This window comes from Staurois parvus, unplaced genomic scaffold (genome assembly GCF_062004578.1).
Source record: "Staurois parvus isolate SC_StPar_1 unplaced genomic scaffold, SC_StPar_1.0 ptg002521l, whole genome shotgun sequence".
Taxonomy (NCBI): Eukaryota; Metazoa; Chordata; class Amphibia; order Anura; family Ranidae; genus Staurois; species Staurois parvus.
This window is the reverse complement of record NW_028320317.1, coordinates 55895-79390: the sequence shown is the minus strand read 5'-3', so window position 1 is coordinate 79390 and position 23496 is coordinate 55895. Positions and strand designations below refer to the sequence as shown.

The 23496-nt window shown below is 45.8% G+C and overlaps 1 protein-coding gene across 4 annotated transcripts in view; it reads left to right on the top strand.

The window, feature by feature from the left end:
- Positions 1-17868, top strand: part of LOC149430695 (voltage-gated potassium channel KCNC1) — a 200185-nt gene extending 182317 nt beyond the window's left edge. The window contains exons 3-4 of one of the 4 annotated variants that reach the window (XM_089666087.1): positions 15780-15968; positions 17700-17868. In XM_089666087.1, coding sequence (XP_089522213.1) covers positions 15780-15968; positions 17700-17734 — 224 coding nt within the window. In that variant the 3' untranslated portion in view covers positions 17735-17868. Of the gene's footprint in view, positions 1-15779; positions 15969-16853 lie in introns of all 4 variants that reach the window. The other 3 variants (XM_089666086.1, XM_089666089.1, XM_089666088.1) reach the window with 3 other exon arrangements.
- The last annotated feature ends 5628 nt before the right edge of the window (positions 17869-23496 follow it).

Below are 23496 nucleotides of genomic sequence, written 5' to 3'. Positions count from 1 at the left end.
ATGTGTTACCCCTACGATGTAATCATTTCCACATTCTCTACACGATCCCATAACGAGCTCTCTGCTTTCATATCCCTCCATTCGTGCATCTCTAAAATGTTACATAGTCTGGTTGAAGAAAAACTCAACTCCATCTTTACCCAATAGAACAAAACAAGAAAAATAGAAAACCTCCATAAACACAATCCTACACCAGCAGCATGCCAACAGATGAGCTTTTGTCATGGCTTCTCCATAGAATTCCACGAAACAGCCACACCTATCTTATATTGAACCCATATGCTGGGCATGAAAGTCACTGATTGGATGTGAGATTAGACCACAACCCAATCATAACACTTTGTCCTCCATAAATCTTCATATGTCTACAGCAATCAACCTAGAAAAGCCATATGAACTGACCCATCATAACCTCCACACTCCTCTCCTCTACATACCGCCCACTGTCATACCCTCCACACTCCTCTCCTCTACATACCGCCCACTGTCATACCCTCCACACTCCTCTTCTGTACATACTGCCCACTGTCATACCTCCACACTCCTCTCCTGTACATACCCATCACTGTCATACCCTCCACACTCCTCTCCTCTACATACCGCCCACTGTCATACCTCCACACTCCTCTCCTGTACATACCGATCACTGTCATACCTCCACACTCCTCTCCTGTACATGCCGATCACTGTCATACCTCCACACTCCTTTCCCGTACATACCGATCACTGTCATACCTCCCACACTCCTCTCCCGTACATACCGATCACTGTCATGCCCCCCCAACTCCTCTCCTGTACATACCGATCACTGTCATACCCCCCACACTCCTCTCCCGTACATACCGATCACTGTCATACCCCCACACTCCTCTCCTGTACATACCGATCAATGTCATACCGCCACACTCCTCTCCTGTACATACCGATCACTGTCATACCCCCCACACTCCTCTCCTGTGCATACCGATCACTGTCATACCTCCACACTCCTCTCCTCTACATACCGCCCACTGTCATACCCTCCACACTCCTCTCCTGTACATACCGATCACTGTCATACCCCCCACACTCCTCTCCTGTACATACCGATCACTGTCATACCCCCCACACTCCTCTCCCGTACATACTGATCACTGTCATACCCCCCACACTCCTCTCCTGTACATACCGATCACTGTCACATCCCCCACACTCCTCTCCTGTACATACCGATCACTGTCACACCCCCCACACTCCTCTCCTGTACATGCTGATCACTGTCATACCCTCCACACTCCTCTCCTCTACATACCGCCCACTGTCATACCTCCACACTCCTCTCCTGTACATACCGATCACTGTCATACCTCCACACTCCTCTCCTGTACATACCGATCACTGTCATACCTCTACACTCCTTTCCCGTACATACCGATCACTGTCATACCTCTCACACTCCTCTCCTGTACATACCGATCACTGTCATACCCCCCCCCCACTCCTCTCCTGTACATACCGATCACTGTCATACCCCCCACACTCCTCTCCCGTACATACCGATCACTGTCACACCCCCACACTCCTCTCCTGTACATACCGATCACTGTCATACCGCCACACTCCTCTCCTGTACATACCGATCACTGTCATACCCCCACACTCCTCTCCTGTGCATACCGATCACTGTCATACCTCCACACTCCTCTCCTCTACATACCGCCCACTGTCATACCCTCCACACTCCTCTCCTGTACATACCGATCACTGTCATACCCCCCACACTCCTCTCCTGTACATACCGATCACTGTCATACCCCCAACACTCCTCTCCCGTACATACTGATCACTGTCATACCCCCCACACTCCTCTCCTGTACATACCGATCACTGTCATACCCCCCACACTCCTCTCCTGTACATACCGATCACTGTCATACCTCCCACACTGCTCTCCTGTACATACCGATCACTGTCATACCCCCACACTCCTCTCCTGTACATACCGATCAATGCCATAATGCCACACTCCTCTCCTGTACATACCGATCACTGTCATAACTCCACACTCCTCTCCTGTACATACCGATCACTGTCATACCTCCCACACTCCTCTCCTGTACATACCGATCACTGTCATACCTCCACACTCCTCTCCTGTACATACCGATCACTGTCATACCTCCCACACTCCTCTCCTGTACATACCGATCACTGTCATACCTCCACACTCCTCTCCTGTACATACCGATCACTGTCATAGCTCCACACTCCTCTCCTGTACATACCGATCACTGTCATACCCCCACACTCCTCTCCTGTACATACCACCTACTGTCATACCTCCCACACTCCTCTCCTGTACATACTGCCCACTGTCATACCTCCACACTCCTCTCCTGTACATACCACCCACTGTCATACCTCCACACTCCTCTCCTGTACATACTGATCACTGTCATACCTCCCACACGCCTCTCCTGTACATACCGATCACTGTGATACCCTCCACACTCCTCTCCTGTACATACCGCCCACTGTCATACCTCCCACACTCCTCTCCTGTACATACTGCCCACTGTCATACCTCCCACACGCCTCTCCTGTACATACCGATCACTGTGATACCCTCCACACTCCTCTCCTGTACATACCGCCCACTGTCATACCTCCCACACTCCTCTCCTGTACATACCGCCTACTGTCATACCTCCCACACTCCTCTCCTGTACATACTGCCCACTGTCATACCTCCACACTCCTCTCCTGTACATACCACCCACTGTCATACCTCCACACTCCTCTCCTGTACATACTGATCACTGTCATACCTCCCACACGCCTCTCCTGTACATACCGATCACTGTGATACCCTCCACACTCCTCTCCTGTACATACCGCCCACTGTCATACCTCCCACACTCCTCTCCTGTACATACCGCCTACTGTCATACCTCCCACACTCCTCTCCTGTACATACTGCCCACTGTCATACCTCCACACTCCTCTCCTGTACATACCACCCACTGTCATACCTCCACACTCCTCTCCTGTACATACCGATCACTGTCATACCTCCCACACTCCTCTCCTGTCATACCTCCACACTCCTCTCCTGTACATACCTATCACTGTCATACCTCAAACACTCCTCTACTGTACATAGTGCCCACTGTCATACCCCCCACACTCCTCTACTCTACATACCGCCCACTGTCACACCCTCCACACTCCTCTCCTGTACATAGTGCCCACTTTCACACCCCCCACACTCCTCTCCTGTACATAACGCCCAATGTCATACCCTCCACACTCCTCTCCTCTGCATACCGCCCACTGTCATACCCTCCAAACTCCTCTCTGGTACATACCGATCACTGTCATACCCCCCACACTCCTCTCCTGTACATACTGCAAACTGTCATACCCCCCACACTCCTCTCCTGTACATACCGATCACTGTCATACCCCCCACACTCCTCTCCTTTACATACTGATTATTGTCATACCCCCACACTCCTCTCCTGTACATACCAATCACTGTCATACCCCCCACACTCCTCTCCTGTACATACTGATCACTGTCATACCCTCCATACTCCTCTCCTGTATACAGATCACTGTCACACCTCCACAATCCTCTCCTGTACATACAGATCACTGTCATACCCCACACTCCTCTCCTGTACATACCGATCACTGTCATACCCCCCACACTCCTCTCCTTTACATACTGATTATTGTCATACCCCCACACTCCTCTCCTGTACATAACAATCACTGTCACACCCTCCAGACCCCTCTCCTGTACATACTGACCAGTGTCACATCCTCCACACTCCTTTCCTGTACATACCAATCACTGTCACACCCTCCACACTCCTCTCCAGTACATACTGATCACTGTCATACCCCCCACACTCCTCTCCTGTACATACCGATCACTGTCATACCCTCCACACTCCTCTCCTGTACATACCAATCACTGTCACACCTCCCACACTCCTCTCCTGTACATACTGATCACTGTCACACCTCCACACTCCTCTTTTATACATACCGATCACTGTCATACCTCCACACTCCTCTCCTGTACATACCGATCACTGTCATACCTCCACACTCCTCTCCTGTACATACCGATCACTGTCATACCTCCACACTCCTCTCCTGTACATACTGATCACTGTCATAGCTCCACACTCCTCTCCTGTACATACCGATCACTGTCATACCCCACACTCCTCTCCTGTACATACCGATCACTGTCATACCCCCCACACTCCTCTCCTTTACATACTGATTATTGTCATACCCCCACACTCCTCTCCTGTACATAACAATCACTGTCACACCCTCCAGACCCCTCTCCTGTACATACTGACCAATGTCACATCCTCCACACTCCTCTCCTGTACATACCAATCACTGTCACACCCTCCACACTCCTCTCCAGTACATACTGATCACTGTCATACCCCCCACACTCCTCTCCTGTACATACTGATCACTGTCATACCCTCCACACCCGTCTCCTGTACATACCGATCACTGTCACACCTCCATACTCCTCTCCTGTACATACCAATCACTGTCATACCCCCCACACTCCTCTCCTGTACATACCGATCACTGTCATACCCTCCACACTCCTCTCCTGTACATACCAATCACTGTCACACCTCCACACTCCTCTTTTATACCTACCGATCACTGTCATACCTCCACACTCCTCTCCTGTACATACCGATCACTGTCATACCTCCACACTCCTCTCCTGTACATACCGCCCACTTTCACACCCTCCACACTACTCTCCTGTACATACCGATCAGTGTCAAATCCTCCACACTCCTCTCCTGTACATACTGATCACTGTCATAGCTCCACACTCCTCTCCTGTACATACCGATCACTGTCATACCTCCACACTCCTCTCCTGTACATACCGCTCACGGTCACACCCTCCACACTCCTCTCCTGTACATACCGCCCACTGTCACACCCTCCACACTCCTCTCCTGTACATAGTGCCCACTGTCACATCCTCCACACTCCTCTCCTCTACATACTGCCCACTGTCACACCCTCCACACTCCTTTCCTCTACATACCACCCACTGTCATAACCTCCACACTCCTCTCCTGTACATACCGTCCACTGTCATACCTCCACACTCCTCTCCTGTACATACCAATCACTGTCATATCTCCACACTCCTCTCCTGTACATAGTGCCCACTGTCACATACTCCACACTCCTCTCTTCTACATACCACCCACTGTCATACCTCTCACACTCCTCTCCTGTACATACCATTCACTATCACACCCCCCACACTCCTCTCCTGTACATAACGCCCACTGTCACACACTCCACACTCCTCTCCTGTACATATCGCCCACTGTCACACCCTCCACACTCCTCTCCTTTACATACTGATCACTGTCACACCCTCCACACTCCCCTTCTGTATATAGTGATCACTGTCATACCTCCACACTCCTCTCCTGTACATACCGATCACTGTCATACCCTCTACACTCCTCTCCTGTACATACTGATCACTGTCATACCCTCCACACTTTTCTCCTGTACATACCGCCCACTGTCACACCCTCCACACTCCTCTCCTGTACATACCGATCACTGTCACACCCGCCACACTCCTCTCCTGTACGTACTGATCACTGTCATACCTCCACACTCCTCTCCTGTACATACCGATCACTGTCGCACCTCCACACTCCTCTCCTGTACATACTGATCACTGTCATACTCTCCACACTCCTCTCCTGTACATACCGATCACTGTCATACCCTCCACACTCCTCTCCTGTACATACCGATCACTGTTTCACCCCCCACACTCCTCTCCTGTACATACAGATCACTGTCATACCTCCACACTCCTCTCCTGTACATACCGATCACTGTCATACCCTCTACACTCCTCTCCTGTACATACCGATCACTGTCATACCTATGCACTCCTCTCCTGTACATACCGCCCACTGTCTCACCCTCCACACTCCTCTCCTGTACATACCGATCACTGTCATACCTCCACACTCCTCTCCTGTACATACCGATCACTGTCATACCTCCACACTCCCCTCCTGTACATACTGATCACTGTCTTACCTCCACACTCATCTCCTGTACATACCGATCACTGTCACACCCCCCACACTCCTCTCCTGTACATAACGCCCACTGTCACACCCTCCACACTCCTCTCCAGTACATAGTGCCCACTGTCACATCCTCCACACTCCTCTCCTCTACATACCGCCCACTGTCACACCCTCCACACTCCTTTCCTCTACATACCACCCACTGTCATACCCTCCTCACTTCTGTCCTGTACATACTGATCACTGTCATACCTCCACACTCCTCTCCTGTACATACTGATCACTGTCATGCCTCCCTTATGTGACGGGAGGGACTTTGGGTGGGGGCACAAGGAACACAGCTCACTATGGAGAGGTGGGGAGACTCCTGTCTCAGCTCCCCATGTCCCTCTTATGTGTAAGTCACCCTGTGCCTTCTCGGGTATGTTTAGGAGATAGGTGGGGTGCGGGTTGTGGATTGTTTGGTGTTATGGGGCTGCATCCCATTGTTCTATTGTGTGTCTGGCTTGGGAGCAAATTATTATGGGATGTATGTGTTTATGTGTATTAGCTTAGTGGTGGGGTGTCTCTAGCAGCCCTTCCTCCTGATGGGACTGTCTGCTGGTGTGAAGTTTGAATACCTGTGTTTCTCTTGTTACTAAAGGTAGATTGCCCCACCCTGTGTCATTATGCATGGAGGGGGGATTGCCCCGCCCTGTGTCATTATGCATGGAGGGGGGATTGTCCCCTGAGTGCATATATCTTGTATCTGTGTTCAAATAAGGTAGTCTGCCTCCTGGTTTACTTAGAGACTGGTTTCGTCTGGATCTTAGAGTAACAATAGCCAGATTCACTGGTCTCGAGTTCCAGAGCCTGAGAAGCAGCTTCTTGATGGAGATACTCAGTTGTGGGTGTCTGGGGTCCGTTACATCGGTGGCAAGCAGTGGGATTGTGCTTCTTGGCTGTGAACACGTCCAAACCACCACCGGGATTCAAGATCATGAAAGGAGACATCGGTCACCCCAGTGGAGATATGGACCTGGCATCAGAGTTCCCGGGGCTGCTGCGGATTGTTATTGCAGACTGTGTCTGCAGATGAGTACCTGGAGCTCAGGCAGAGGATTCGGGTGGTGCTTTGGAGTGGAGCCCTCCAGGTTGCTGGTATGTACAAGGGCAAGTGCTATCCAACCCCAGGGGAACGGGCCAGGGACCAACGGGAGTTACGGATGCCATTCCTGGGAGAGCGACCCCAGGAGCAATGGGTGACTGAGTTGGACAGGCTGGTCCAGCTGCACAACTGATATCGGGCTCTGCAATGGCACACAGAGCAGAAATATTTAGGGGTGGTCTCCAGAGGGATATGATTTTGGTGGCCCTGCTGTGGGAGAGCCTTACAGATTATTTTGTGTTTGGTGATGAAGGAGAGCCTACACTTGAGGATCTGCGAGAAGACAGAGAGTCTATGTTCGGTCTCACAGGGGTCTCAGAGCTTGAACCAGATCTGGAATACCTGCTGATGAAAGAACAGCAACTGGAAAGGGCATACAGGCAACTGCTAAAAACATGTTCAGCAGCATGCCCAAGAATCAGCAGTGGAAATTCCAGATATTGCCATCCCCAAACCTGAAGTGCTGACAAAAGGGCAGAGCTCTGCTAGCTTCTGCCCAGCACTGGTAACATCTGGGTTCCACGGACAGGAGATTGTGAACCCCTATCCCCAGACACCAGTTCCAGAGACTGGGGATTTGATTGACTTTTCTGCTGAGGAGGAACCAGCTGGAGCGCCTCCAGCAGAAGAGCTGGCATCAGGGCATGGTGTGGTTGACCTCTGCCCACAACAATCAGCACCGCAGGAGCTACAGGAAGAGGATACAATCGGCTCCTCACAACGGCACCTTGAGCTGATGTCCGTGGATGGGACTTCGGTCTCCACTGACACAACCCCAGAAAAGGGTCTGGCATTAGGAAAGGAGGATGTCAGCCATACTTTGCGAACACTGGGGGGTGTCCATCAAGTCAAAGGGGATGAGACTACAGTCACCACCTGGATACCCCAGGGATGCTGGGCAGTCGGCGCAGATCCCCCACAGCATGATGGAGTCGGCACAGCCACCCTGTCTTCTCTCCAGTGGGTAAGAGGACTTCAAGGAGAAGGACCAGTCCATAATTCTCCCCAGCGGCGGGTATGTTCTACGAGAGAGGCAGAGGTTGGCTGGGTGAGTAATGCTTTGTGTGGGACAATTTGTTTGGGGTAATGTGTGGGTGCCGGCATTGGGGGGCTGGAAGTACAGAATAATTTTGCAGTCAACCCGTCTTGGGTCTCCTCCTGTGTTAGTTCCCTGATGACAGGGGAGATATGTGAAGGGAGTCACTTTGGGTGGGGGGCCCATGGAACCCAGCTCACTATGGAGAGGTGGGGAGACCCCTGTCTCAGCTCCCCATATCCCTCTTATGTGTAAGTCACCCTGTGCCTGTTAGGGGTACAGGGTGATCTGTCCTAATATTGGGTGGGCTTTGTCTCAGACTGTGTAGACATGTTTAGGAGATAGGTGGGGTAGGGGGTTGTTGATTGTTTAATGTCATGTGGCTGCATCCCATTGTTCTATTGTGTGTCTGGCTTGGGAGCAAATTATTATGGGATGTATGTGCTTATGTGTATTAGCTTGGTGAGGGGGTGTCAACAGCAGCCCTCCTCCTGATGGGACTGTCTGCTGGTGTGAAGTTTAAATACCTGTGTCTCTCTTGTTAATAAATGTAGATTGCCCCGCCCTGTGTCATTATGCAGGGATTGCCCCGCCCTGTGTCATTATGCAGGGAGGGGGGATTGTCACCTGAGTGTATATATCTTGTATCTGTGTTCAAATAAACTAGTCTACCTCCTGGTTTACTTCGAGACTGGTGTTGTCTGGATCTTAGAGTAACAATAGCCAGATTCACTGGTCTCGTGTTCCAGAGCCTGAGAAGCAGCTTCTTGACAAAGATACCCAGTCATGGGTGTCAGGGGTCCGTTACACCATACTCTTCTCCTGTACATATCAATCACAGTCATACCCCCCACACTCCTCTCCTGAACATACCGATCACTGTCATACCTCCACACTCTTCTCCTGTACATACCGATCACTGTCACACCCCCCACACTCCTCTCCTGTACATACCAATCACAGTCATACCTCCACACTCCTCTCCTGTACATACCGATCACTGTCACACCCCCCACACTCCTCTCCTGTACATATCGATCACTGTCATACCCTCCACACTCCTCTCCTGTACATATCGATCACTGTCATACCCTCCACACTCCTCTCCTGTACATACCGATCACTGTCATATCCTCCACACTCCTCTCCTGTACATACCGATCACTGTCATACCTCCACACTCCTCTCCTGTACATACCGATCACTGTCACACCCCCCACACTCCTCTCCTGTACATACCGATCACTGTCACACCCTCCACACTCCTCTCCTGTACATACCGATCACTGTCATTCCTCCACACTCCTCTCCTGTACATACCGATCACTGTCACACCTCCACACTCCTCTCCTGTACATACCGCTCACTGTCATACCCCCACACCCCTCTCCTGTACATACCGCTCACTGTCATACCCTCCACACTCCTCTCCTGTACATACCGATCACTGTCATACCTCCACACTCCTCTCCTGTACATACCGCTCACTGTCATACCCTCCACACTGCTCTCCTGTACATACTGATCACTGTCACACCCTCCACACTCCTCTCCTGTACATACCGATCACTGTCATACCCTCCACGCTCCTCTCCTGTACATACCGATCACAGCCATACCCTCCACGCTCCTCTCCTGTACATACCGATCACTGTCATACCCTCCACGCTCCTCTCCTGTACATACCGATCACTGTCATACCTCTACACTTCTTTCCTGTACATACCGATCACTGTCATACCTCCACACTCCTCTCCTGAACATACCAATTGCTGTCATACCTCCACACTCCTCTCCTGTACATACCGATCGCTGTCATACCCTCCACACTCCTCTCCTGAACATACCGATCACTGTCATATCTCCACACTCCTCTCCTGTACATACCGATCACTGTCATACCCTCCACACTCCTCTCCTGTACATACCGATCACTGTCATATCTCCACACTCCTCTCTTGTACATACCGATCACTGTCATACCCCCCACACTCCTCTCCTGTACATACCGATCACTGTCCCACCCCCCACACTCCTCTCCTGTACATACTGATCACTGTCATATCTCCACACTCCTCTCCTGTACATACCGATCACTGTCATATCTCCACACTCCTCTCCTGTACATACCGATCACTGTCATACCCCCCACACTCCTCTCCTGTACAAACCGATCACTGTCATACCCCCCACTCCTCTCCTGTACATACCGATCACTGTCATACCCCCCACACTCCTCTCCTGTACATACCGATCACTTTCATACCTCTACACTCCTCTCCTCTACATACCGATCACTGTCATACCTCCACACTCCTCTCCTGTACATACCAATCACTGTCATACCCCCCACACTCCTCTTCTGTACATACCGATCACTGTCATACCTCCACACTCCTCTCCTGTACATACCGATCACTGTCATACCTCCACACTCCTCTCCTGTACATACCACTCACTGTCATACCTCCACACTCCTCTCCTGTACATACCGATCACTGTCATACCCTCCACACTCCTCTCCTGTACATACCAATCACTGTCATACCCTCCACACTCCTCTCCTGTACATACCGATCACTGTCATACCCCCACACTCCTCTCCTGTACATAACGATCACTGTCATACCTCTACACTCCTCTCCTCTACATACCGATCACTGTCATACCTCCACACTCCTCTCCTGTACATACCAATCACTGTCATACCCCCCCACACTCCTCTCCTGTACATACTGATCACTGTCATACCTCCACACTCCTCTCCTGTACATACCGATCACTGTCATACCTCCACACTCCTCTCCTGTACATACCGCTCACTGTCATATCCCCCACACTCCTCTCCTGTACATACCGCTCACTGTCATACCCCCCACACTCCTCTCCTGTACATACCGATCACTGTCATACCTCCACACTCCTCTCCTGTACATACCGATCACTGTCATACCTCTACACTCCTCTCCTCTACATACCGATCACTGTCATACCTCCACACTCCTCTCCTGTACATACCGATCACTGTCATACCCTCCACACTCCTCTCCTGTACATACCAATCACTGTCATACCTCCACACTCCTCTCCTGTACATACCGATCACTGTCATACCCTCCACACTCCTTTCCTGTACATACCGATCACTGTCATACCTCCACACTCCTCTCCTGTACATACCGATCACTGTCATACCTCCACACTCCTCTCCTGTACATACCGATCACTGTCACACCTCCCACACTCCTCTCCTGTACATACCGATCACTGTCATATCTCCACACTCCTCTCCTGTACATACCGATCACTGTCACACCCCCACACTCCTCTCCTGTACATACCGATCACTGTCATACCTCCACACTCCTCTCCTGTACATACCGATCACTGTCACACCTCCGTACTCCTCTCCTGTACATACCGATCACTGTCATACCCTCTACACAGCTGATCCTTGCACACTGCCTTCTGTCATATCCTCCTCTCTGATTCCTGAACATATTGTGACCTAAGTCTTCTACAATTGACAATGAATAGAATACCACATAATTCAGTTCTATTTCTATGCATAGAGTGCTGAGTTGGCTGATTATATTAAGAACAAAACAAATTGTGCTTTCCCTTTAAAGCTAAATAACTTGTATAAGTTCAGAATCCAGTGTGACACAAACAATCATGTGAACAGCAACAGTTTCGCAAATTAAAAAAAATCTGTGAATCAAAATGTAAACAATTAAAAAAATGTCCATTGAGGTCCATAAGTGGCCATCAAAGTGCTCCACGTGTTCCTCTATGTGGCCACTTCAGTGTTCCGCCAGCAGAAAAGCACTCATTAACTGCTTACTAAATGGTGAGAACCCCGGACAGTGAGAGCTCTAGTGCTTTAAGATGTGTCAGTGATACTGAGGATTGCTACAGGGACTCTTCTGCCGCATTGTAGTCCCCATGGAGGGGGAAAACACATGGATTGCACAGTGCAGTATTTAAAGTAACATCATTTATTGTACAAACAAGAGGTACACACAAACAATACAATTAGACACAAGCTTGTAGATTTGTTTCTTCTGCACAGTTGAGATGGCTTTATGACATCAGCACTAGGCTCCATCCAATGCGTTTCGTCACAAGTGCAATAAAGAGGCTACACCGAAAGGCCTATGGAGAGAGTACTCCCTTCTTATGCCTTACTAAAAAATAAAAACAACAATAAAAGAGAGATGCAGCTCACCAATAAATATCACCTTAAGGACAGAATAATATAACATTTAAATTTAATAGTAAATAAAGTAGATTTATCAGTAAATGCTAACACTACTCCCTGCCTAAAGGATTCCAATGTTATTACCATCTAATGGCCAAAATTAAAAATTGCAGGCAAATTACCATTAAGTCTATCGTAAGAAGAAAAAATATGCCAGCATGAGAAGGAAACTTCACAGTGTGGCAATATCCAGACCAAAAATGAGCATAAAAACACACTAGTAAAATTAAAATAAAATAAAAGCATTACATAAAAGCTTTTAACTGTTATTTACAAATCAGTTCAGGCCCCATTCAACATTCAACCTAAAAGGGCAATAAGATTTCATCTCAAAAATCTCCCTCTTACTGTTACTACCACCCCCATGAGGCTTCAACCTATCTATACCTATCAGTTTCAGGCTTATATCGCACCTTTGCATGGTGGGAGGCATAATGTCTATCTGGTAAGGCTATGATCCCAAAAGCCCTTCTGTATATTGGCTTTATATTTACCAATCCACACTTGCAAGGCCTTTGTATTGTAGGCCACATGGACACTGCAGCAGGTAAACTACATGAACTACGTGAAACAAGTAATGAACTCTTTAATTCTATATACCTTTTTAGTTGTTTCTGAAGTGAACACTCTAGCGCTTACTATATTATGACCTCACATTTACATACTAGACATCTCCAACAGGGAAATAACCCTTTCAAGCCCCCCCAAAATGAAATTCATTAAGGTTGTTTAGTTATATTTGGGGATAGTTTGTTCCTTAAGCTTTGAGCTAACCTAAAAATGGTGGTGGAGTCCTCCAGCAACATCAGATCAAAAACCTTGTCACTTTTCAGAATATTCCAACGCTTTTTAAGTAGTTTATTAACCACAGGATGTTAACTAGAAAATGTTGTAATAAGTAACAATGCAAACCTATTTTGGCCTTGTGTCCTTTGTTGGGGTTTTAATATACTTTCTCAATCCAGGTAAGAAATAGATTGCTTTCTCCCACCTAAAGTGTGCGCGTCATACCCCTTGGCCGAAAATCTCTGCTAAAATACATCTGCTTGTGAGGCAAAATCTTCAATTTCTAAAAAATGTCACCTAAGGTGAAGAAACTTCCCTTTAGGTATTGCCTGTAGCCAGGGGGTGATAGCAGCCTTCTATTGGTATGTATCCATTCCTATCAGTTTTTTCATAGTATGTTTTTGTAAATAAATGGCCTTGTTTTTATAATATAGTAAGATCTAGAAAATTAACTTTCATGGAGCTCACTTCATAGGACCATTTGTTATCATCACTTCCAAAGTGGAAGGGCATCCTTAATATACCTATTCCATAATAAAACCTCAGGTCTTGGCCTGCCAAATATATTGGGGCATAAATTGATTGGCCACCCTGGGGACACATTTGGCACCCATGACCACCCCAGTTTTCAATAAAAAGATATTTAACACCATGCTAAAAGTAATTATATTTCATACCAAAATCCAATAGATCCAAAATATTTTTTTTTTGTTTCTCAGGTAACCTATTATCATTGACCTATCACTGACCTACTGGCTAAACAGTATTCAGAGAGCAGTGGTTAATGTTTATACTCTGAATGGTCTAAGGTTATGAGTGTTATACCCTAAGGATCAGTGTTATTAGTGGGGTACCCCAAAGTTCAGTGTTGGGACCCTTATCGTTTAATATATTTATAAATGATATAGGGTCTGGGATTATAAATCCCATTTAAGTCTTTGCAGATGACACCAAGCTGTGCCATGGAATAACGTCCTTACAGGATGTCTCCAACTTACAAACCGACCTCAATGCACTGTTTAATTAGGCAACTATGTGGCAAATGTTGATAAATGTAAAGTTTTGCACTTGGACGAAAAACATACATGCATCATACTTTTTAGCAGAACAACTGGGGAAGTCAATAGTAGGGAAGGACATGGATGTTCTGGTAGATCACAGACTAATAGACATGATAGCATGCAATGCCAAGCTGCAGTTTCTAAAGCGAGCAACATCTTGTAGCTAGCAATAATTCTTGTATAAAAGAGGTGCAGACTTCAGAGATAGATATCATTTCCCTCGGTACAAATCATTAGTAAGACCTCATCTGAAATATGGAGTTCAGGTTTGGGCACTAATTCACAAAAAGGATATCAGGGAACTGGAGAAAGTGCAGAGCAGGGCAACCAAACTGATAGGAGGCATGGAGAAGCTCAGCTATGAGGAAAGATTAGAGGAACTGAAAGGGGGGATATGATTTCCATGTAAAAGTAGTCCATATAGTGAAGGTGGTATAGAATTATTGACTTTCAGGTCATTACAGAAGACAAGGGGACACTCTTTACGTCTGGAGGAAAAGAGATTTAATCTTCAGACATGAAAAGGCTTCTTCACAGGAAAAGCTGTGAAAATGTGGAATAGACTCTCTGAAGAACTAGTTCTGGCCAGATCAATAGATTGAAAGATCTGGATGTATTCCTAAACATACAAAATATAACTGGATACTTTTATGAGTAATAGCTCCAAGAGGAGGTGATCCAGGGAACATCTCATTATTTATCCAGGGAATATCCAATTATTGATCAAGGCAATATCTAATTATTGATCAAGGGATTATCCAATTATTGATCTAGGGAATTGCCTCCTGGTGGATTAAGAAAGATTTTTTCACCTGCTGAAGCAAATTGGACCATGGTTCATGGGGAAAAGTGTGGGTTGTGTTCCTCTGGATCAGCTGTGGATATAGGATTGTGTATATGGAGGTTTTTTATTCAAATATATTTTTTATTTTTATTTTTTGAACTGATCAACAATGTAACTACATACACACAGCTAGTCAGAGCACACTTGCCATGTTCATCACGTTTTGCACAGTAAATCCAGCTTTCCTTTAATATTAGCTGTAGATATGTCTGAGTGTGGATGTCTTGGTCGCAGACCGTGTCACACTTCCTGCTGCTATATTCTGACATTTCAGACACAGGCAAAATGCAGCTTTGTGATGAAGAAAAAAAAATTGACTTTAATGTGAAAGTCAAATGAAAAATGATAATGTGATAAGATATTGGCAGAGTAAACTTTTATAACTCATTATACCTCCATAACACATGGTCAGTCTGGTCAGCAGAAAGTGGTCCATGGTCTGCATGGAGTGTGACTGAGTTAGTGCCAGATCCTAATTTCTGTACTGTAATGAACAGTCTTTCCAATGGAATTCTTATTATATGTTTGAAGATTCCAAACTGAATGGAGAGGTGGCCAAGGCTGCATTGGCAAACGAAGACTGCCCCCACATAGACCAGACTATAACGCCCGATGAGGGTCTGTCCTTCACCCAGTCTAGCACTCGGGAGAAAGGCGGACCCTACTTTCTCCTTTCACCCGAGGAATATCCGAGTCCGCCTGATGGAGGAGTAAGAAAGGGTAGGTAGACAAAGATTAAAGGCCAATTCCAACAGTACTGTGTCCATGAGAACAAAAGGAACACTACATTCACACATGATGTCTTCCACTAGACCAGGCAATGCTGCATTCCCCAGTAGATGAGCTGCAATGTCTGCCATGGAATTAGACTGTTACCCTGCTATCCATGGAGGGGCAGCCTGCTCCCCTCATACTGTCTACATGTGAAGAGCAGGCATTCATAATCATGTAATTGGCAGATGAAGGGGAAAAATCCACATATACACACACATACATTTTTTACTGAATTCCACCAGGACATAGGCGAGGCATATGGACAAACCACACATACTACGATTCACATTTTATTACCAGCGTAAGCATTCCCAGTCTTTTTGGGACAATGTTTATGTCAGCACTTGTTAACCCATTAGATGTCTGTTAAGAACATTGTTATTGTTGTCATAATCTGATTCCATTGTCTGCCAATTTGTGCCCTCTGCATGTGTAAGCAAGAAACAAACTGCATGCTGTAGGTGCAAGTAAGTGGGTGGTATCACTATGGCAACAGGAGGACCTCAGGCAGGTGGCCCGCTGCATGTGGAGCCTTAGATCGCAGCTGCCTTTCAACAGTTGCCCATGCAATGTCACAGTATTGCTTGCATAGAATATCTGGTGGTGTCATGCAAAATTGGAATACTCAAGAGAAAAAGCAAATGTTGAATGTTCCAGACATGTTGAGGGAGATAGTGCAGTGGAAATGAAGGAAGAGTCAAGCAGGTTTATTATGAAGTGTTGATTTCCTTGCTGGGATTCTCAGTGTCCATAATGAGGAACAGCAGCAAATCTGTACTGTGTGCTATAATAAATATCCTCTGTGATTTTCATCTTGTAATCTCTCCATAGTTTGGCTCCGCTGGATATTGTTGCCAAGTGATACGACTCTCAGCATGTAACACTGCATGGGAATTCCGCTGAAATGGCTACACTGTTGACTTCATTCTTAGTCCATTCAACTTTTTGATCCACTGCTGTACTTTGCATTCCATCTTCCCAATGAAGGTTCCAAAAATGCCATAGCTAAAGTAACTGGGAATGTATTAGAGCGTCCTCCGGTGTCTGCATCCTGCACCTCGCCTTCTTTCTCTTCTCTATCCCATCCATTTGTAGCATGGATCAGTATCAGAGAATGGTCTAAAAAAAGCTTTTTAATCATTCTTAAGCTCATATGCTCCAGTACGTTACAGTAGCATCTTTCCAGCATGGTGCTACTGCTAACCGCTTACCAAGTATGGAATAGTGAAAAATGACCAGATGCGGGCATTACATTTTCCTGGTGGGCCATATGCTGCATGATCTCAGTATATAGGAAAAAGGGTCAATGCACAATGCACCTAACGCAATAGTGTCTTGCTAGTATGATGCATTTCTATTGGCTAACATTGGATTTGACTGGCTGCTGACATATTGGAGACAATTGAAGAAGCATTATTTCTCAGGATATTCTTTGAGCCATAGGAACCCTGCGAGAGTCTGCCCAAGCACAGTAGGATGAATTGATGCATGAGCACCTGGTAAAGTAGAAAGCAATATTAAGGTGCAATCAGGTTCTGCTGACTGCATGGAAATATTAACTTGGCTCCATTGGAGAAGATATGGCTGCCTCTGCATGTGGCTCTCCTTTATTTCTTCTCTCTTTATCAATTCACACCAAGCTGGAAGAGTGTTAAGTATTGATTGTATTCTTTACAGGCATGTTTTTGCAAAGAGCATCTTGTCATTGCTAAATATGCAAACAGAGGCAGCCATGGTGCCCTGAGAGGATGTGCTGGAGACGTTACATTCACCCGGACCCAACCTCGCATAAGGACAAACGTAACTCCGCCAAGCAGGTTATTAAAGGACTCTTCCTCGAGGTGTCGGGTGATGTTAACTGAGATTGATGCAGGCTTTTTCTACGGCTAAAATGTAAAACTGTAGAGGAATCTCTCATTTATTTAGCATGAATTGCATGATGTAAAAAAAAGCTAAATTAAGAAAAATAGAATTGCAAAATTCTCATGAGAAATCAAAAAATACATCTATTTTCTTTTAAAGCTCTTTACTTTTACATACATTATGTAGCAAAATGTTAACATTTTAAACTGTAAAATGAATTGCTCTGGATTGCTTTTTTGTACATGGACTAAAGCTTGCACTCCAACTGGCACTGGTCACATTGACCAGGTCTACATATTGTACATCATGAATCACAAGACAAGGACCCTTAGCTTGCTGTTTCCATTGGCATGCTCGTGAACAAGGAATCAGCATCTGACTTGACAACACCTGGCTTCTACTGACTGTCCATCTGAGGTTCTATTGTACTTATCAGTGTATAGCTCAACATGAATATCCCTCAAAAGATTGTTCTTATTAAATAATCTATATGGATATCAAAACAACAAAATGTGTGAATTTAATGCCGGGACTTGATTGATGCATAAAATCAGGAAACATTTCTGTCAAATGAGAACAAAGAACCGCATTGTATGCAATTTCATATGCCTGACGCAAAGATGCATGTGCAATGTTATGCAAAAACGATCGTGCATGAAATAAATTTTCTATCATGATTTTACTGCCTGCTCTTTATACAAAAGTTTTAGGAATGCTTGTGGAACTTGGAATGTTAAAATGACAATGCAACATTCTTTTCATAAATGTTCTTTACAATGGATTTTGTAGAAATTTCAGAATTTGTGTTACCAGGACAAACTAAGAAAACCTTCATTTCCTCTTGGACAATGTGCTCAGAATCAGGTAATCTTTCTAAACCTTTCCTGATCTCTCCAATGTTGTTCCAGCTCCCCTGTCTACAGGTAAGACATTATCTTTATAACTGCAACAAAAATCAAGTCATCGTGTCCATTAAACATCAAATCAGGATTAGGTGGGTTTTACATTGTAGAGAAGTGGTTGGCCCACATGCTGCTCCATAATATAATGTCATTTATCCAACTGTACAACCATAGCCTCTGGTATATAGATCGGATACATCCTAAATATAGAGCCATTTATCCAGTCGTAGACCCAGAGCCTCTGGTTTATAGACCGGATACATCCTAAATATAGAGCCATTTACCCAACTGTCCATCCAGAGCCTCTGGTTTATAGACCGGATACATCCTAAATATAGAGCCATTTATCCAGTCGTAGACCCAGAGCCTCTGGTTTATAGACCGGATACATCCTAAATATAGAACCATTTATCCAACTGTACACCCAGAGTCTCTGGTTTATAGACCGGATACATCCTATATATAGAGCCTTTTATCCAACTGTACACCCAGAGCCTCTGGTTTATAGACCAGATCCATCCTATATATAGGGCCATTTATCCAACTGTACACCCAGAGCCTCTTGTTTATAGACCGGGTACATCCTAAATATAGAGCCATTTATCCAACTGTCCATCCAGCGCCTCTTGTTTATAGACCAGATACATCCTAAATATAGAGCCATTTATCCAACTGTACACCCGGATTCTCTGGTTTATAGACCGGATACGTCCTAAATATAGAGCCATTTATCCAACTGTACACCTGGATTCTCTGGTTTAGAGACCAGATACATCCTAAATATAGAGCCATTTATCCAACTGTCCATCCAGAGCCTCTGGTATATAGACCAGATACATCCTAAATATAGAGCCATTTATCCAACTGTCCATCCAGCGCCTCTTGTTTATAGACCAGATACCTCCTAAATATAGAGCCATTTATCCAACTGTACACCCGGATTCTCTGGTTTATAGACCGGATACGTCCTAAATATAGAGCCATTTATCCAACTGTACACCTGGATTCTCTGGTTTATAGACCGGATACATCCTAAATATAGAGCCATTTATCCAACTGTACACCCAGAGCCTCTGGTATATAGATCGGATTCATCCTAAATATAGAGCCATTTATCCAACTGTAGACCCAGAGCCTCTGGTATATAGACCAGATACATCCTAAATATAGAGCCATTTATCCAACTGTCCATCCAGAGCCTCTGGTTTATAGACCGTATACATCCTAAATATAGAGCCATTTATCCAACTGTCCATCCAGAGCCTCTGGTATATAGACCGGATACATCCTATATATAGAGCCATTTATCCAACTGTACACCCAGAGCCTCTGGTATATAGATCGGATTCATCCTAAATATAGAGCCATTTATCCAACTGTACACCCAGAGCCTCTGGTATATAGATCGGATTCATCCTAAATATAGAGCCATTTATCCAACTGTCCATCCAGAGCCTCTGGTATATAGATCGGATTCATCCTAAATATAGAGCCATTTATCCAACTGTCCATCCAGAGCCTCTGACAATGCAGGCATAGGTAAGTAGCTGTTTTTCTGGTTTTCTGTGAATGATTCTTTGCCTCTCCCTTGTTTCTATCCTTTCAGTGTATTCTACTATCAGCAGCCTGAGACATACCAAGACTCTAATCTTCTCTAGTTAAGTTGCTTGGGCACAGAAGCAATGTTCCCACGTTCCTCCTGGATCCTACATTACGTTGCATGGTTGAACTCTTTGGAAAAAATCAGTTTTGGGTTTGGTTGGAAGTGAAGTCTTCCATAGTACGGGGCTGTCCAGGCAATGGCTCTCAGGACACACAGGATGGTGTCGGCAGGTCCTGAGCTCCTGCAGAAGAGAAATCCTCCAGGTTTAGGCTCCAGCCTCGGAATCCATCTTTCCTGCCATTTACATAGTACAAGGTTCCTTTAGCCCTGGTGCAGAGCAACAGAAAGAATGGAGGGTTCCCAGTGGGGGTCTGTAATGAAGGGGTTTATGAAAATTCTGCCCCTTCAATGCATTGGTCCCATTTCCAGCTCACACACACACATGGACTAAACAAAGCCACTCTCAGCAACTGACATCAATCAGCTGAAAGTTATTGCACAAGAATATTGCCGATCCTTAGTAAAAGTGTGTATGGGTTCAAGTGAATCCAAAAAAATAAAAATTAATATATTCCAGCTTTTCTGTATTAGATGTGATGGCTGCATTTGTTTTTTGTTTTTTTTGCCCCCTGTATTTTATTTGCTGATCCTGTGAATAGCACAAATCTTGCTCCAGTGTGGAAATGTTCCCCCCCCCCAACCGTATCTATGGAGGAAGCCATACTTGTCACCCAGGCTTGACTTCAAGCATGTCTTCCTCTTTATTTTCATTACATGGGGGGGGGGTTTGTAGTATACAAAAGATAGATAAGGTTGGTTTCGCTTCCAGTTAATCTCACAGTACAATCATCTTCCCTTCACAGCAGGTGGATCAGCCACAGCCTTCTCAAGGGATCATCCAGGGGCCACAGCCACACTGTCAATTGATCAGCCAGGGGCCACAGTCCACACTGTCAGGTGATCAGCCAGGGGCCACAGTCCACACTGTCAGGTGATCAGCCAGGGGCCATAGCCCACACTGAATAGCTCACACGTCAGGTGATCAGATGGGGTATGAGGATCATAGAGTCAAGGGAACAGACTAGAATGACCAACACAGTAGTTGATTGGCTGGAGATCACCATCTGTAATACCAATGACTTGATCAAAGTGTCAGCTCACATTTCTTAGTGCTAGGCTGACAGAATTCAAACGATTTTTCTAGATTAACACTTATCTCACTAGTTGCTGAATAAGGGCCACAGGTTAGGGTTCTATTTTTCTTTATCTTGTGTCTTCTGGTTACAGCAGATATCTTATTTAATGAAAGCTTGAAGAACCCTCACTTTAAAGTTCCCACCATGGTGCCAAATGATATTCAGATACACATTCAATCTGTAAAGAGTAAACAGAAAATACATTTAAACTCATACATTGGATATCTCTTGGCAATGAGCATCTCCTCACTGTTTATGATTGGGCAAAATGCGTTTCAGATTTGTACATCACTTTGGACAATCTGAAGATCACAAAACCCTTTACCACATTGCTTAGCTTTCTAAGCACCCCTCTGGTGGAATGGCAGTTCCTTTCAAGTACCCCTTGGCAAATGATTACCCAAGGCATGAATTTGGAGTTCTCCTATTGTTGCACTTCCGTGTTAGAGTTCCTCTTTCCTTGTCACTCTCTGGAGCTGCCTTCAGGTTTCATCTTTTTCTACCACTCTCATACTATTACAGTAAGGTCAGATTAATCCGGGTGAGAGCACAACTGGCGAAGGGCGGCACGGTGATTTGAGCACATCATTGATATCAAGAGAATAATCAGGATCTTCAGACTGTTTATCAATTTGGGACTTTAAGTATATTGAGTACAGTTTTAAGATTTCACAGAAAGCTTGTTTTGTATATTAAGGGTGGAGCAATGAATCTTAGGATTGATGGGTTTATAGATGTCATAATATAACACAACATGGCACACAAAATATTGATATTTTCACTGAAGGAGCACAGAAATGTATGCTATTGTTTATACCATACCCTTATTTTTACTTTCAAATTTTTTTTATAATTCGTTTTGATTTCTGATTATCACATAAAGCAGCTTGCAAAGATGATGGACCCATTCCAAGGATTTGTTCTCTATATCACGCTCTGGAGCTCCCAGGATTAAGGATGCTCTCTCCATATCACCCTCTGGAGCTCCCAGGATTAAGGATGCTCTCTCCATACCACCCTCTGGAGCTCCCAGGATTAAGGATGCTCTCTCCATATCACCCTCTGGAGCTCCCAGGATTAAGGATGCTCTCTCCATATCACCCTCTGGACCTCCCGGGATTAAGGATGCTCTCTCCATACCACCCTCTGGACCTTCCAGGATTAAGGATGCTCTCTCCATATCACCCTCTGGACCTTCCGGGATTAAGGATGCTCTCTCCATATCACCCTCTGGAGCTCCCAGGATTAAGGATGCTCTCTCCATACCACCCTCTGGACCTTCCAGGATTAAGGATGCTCTCTCCATATCACCCTCTGGAGCTCCCAGGATTAAGTCTGCTTTCTCCATATCACCCTCTGGAGCTTCTAGGGTTCTCTGAATGACCCTCTGGAGCTGCGAAGGTTTAGGATCCTTTCTCTATTTCACCACATGGAGGTCCCTGTATTAAAGTGGTAGTAAACCGTAGAATTAATTAAAAAAAAATCCCCTGCAAGGTAATGTCATAATGTGCTAGTATGTATCGCATAGTAAATTATAAAGGACTTACCTTAAAATGAAGCCTTCCTGTGGCGCGCTGCCACCATTGTAGAGGCTTCTATCTTCACCTGGTCTTCCTTCTAGGTTCATGAGCTCTGGCCATCTGAATGGCCGAGCCACGATGATGTCACTCCCACACATGCGCATGGGAGTCTCAGGACCCAGCACAGTGCTCTGAGGGAATGGCAGGAGTATGCCATACCTTCAAAGCACATGCGCTGGTTGTAAAAAAGAGCGGATATCCCCTAAACGGTGCACGTTTAGGAGATATTCATTTTTCCTACAGGTAAAAGATACAAAAGAGGGTTTACTTCCACTTTAAGGATCCTCTCTTTGTTTCACCTTCTGGCGTTCTATTTCTTAGAATTGCTCT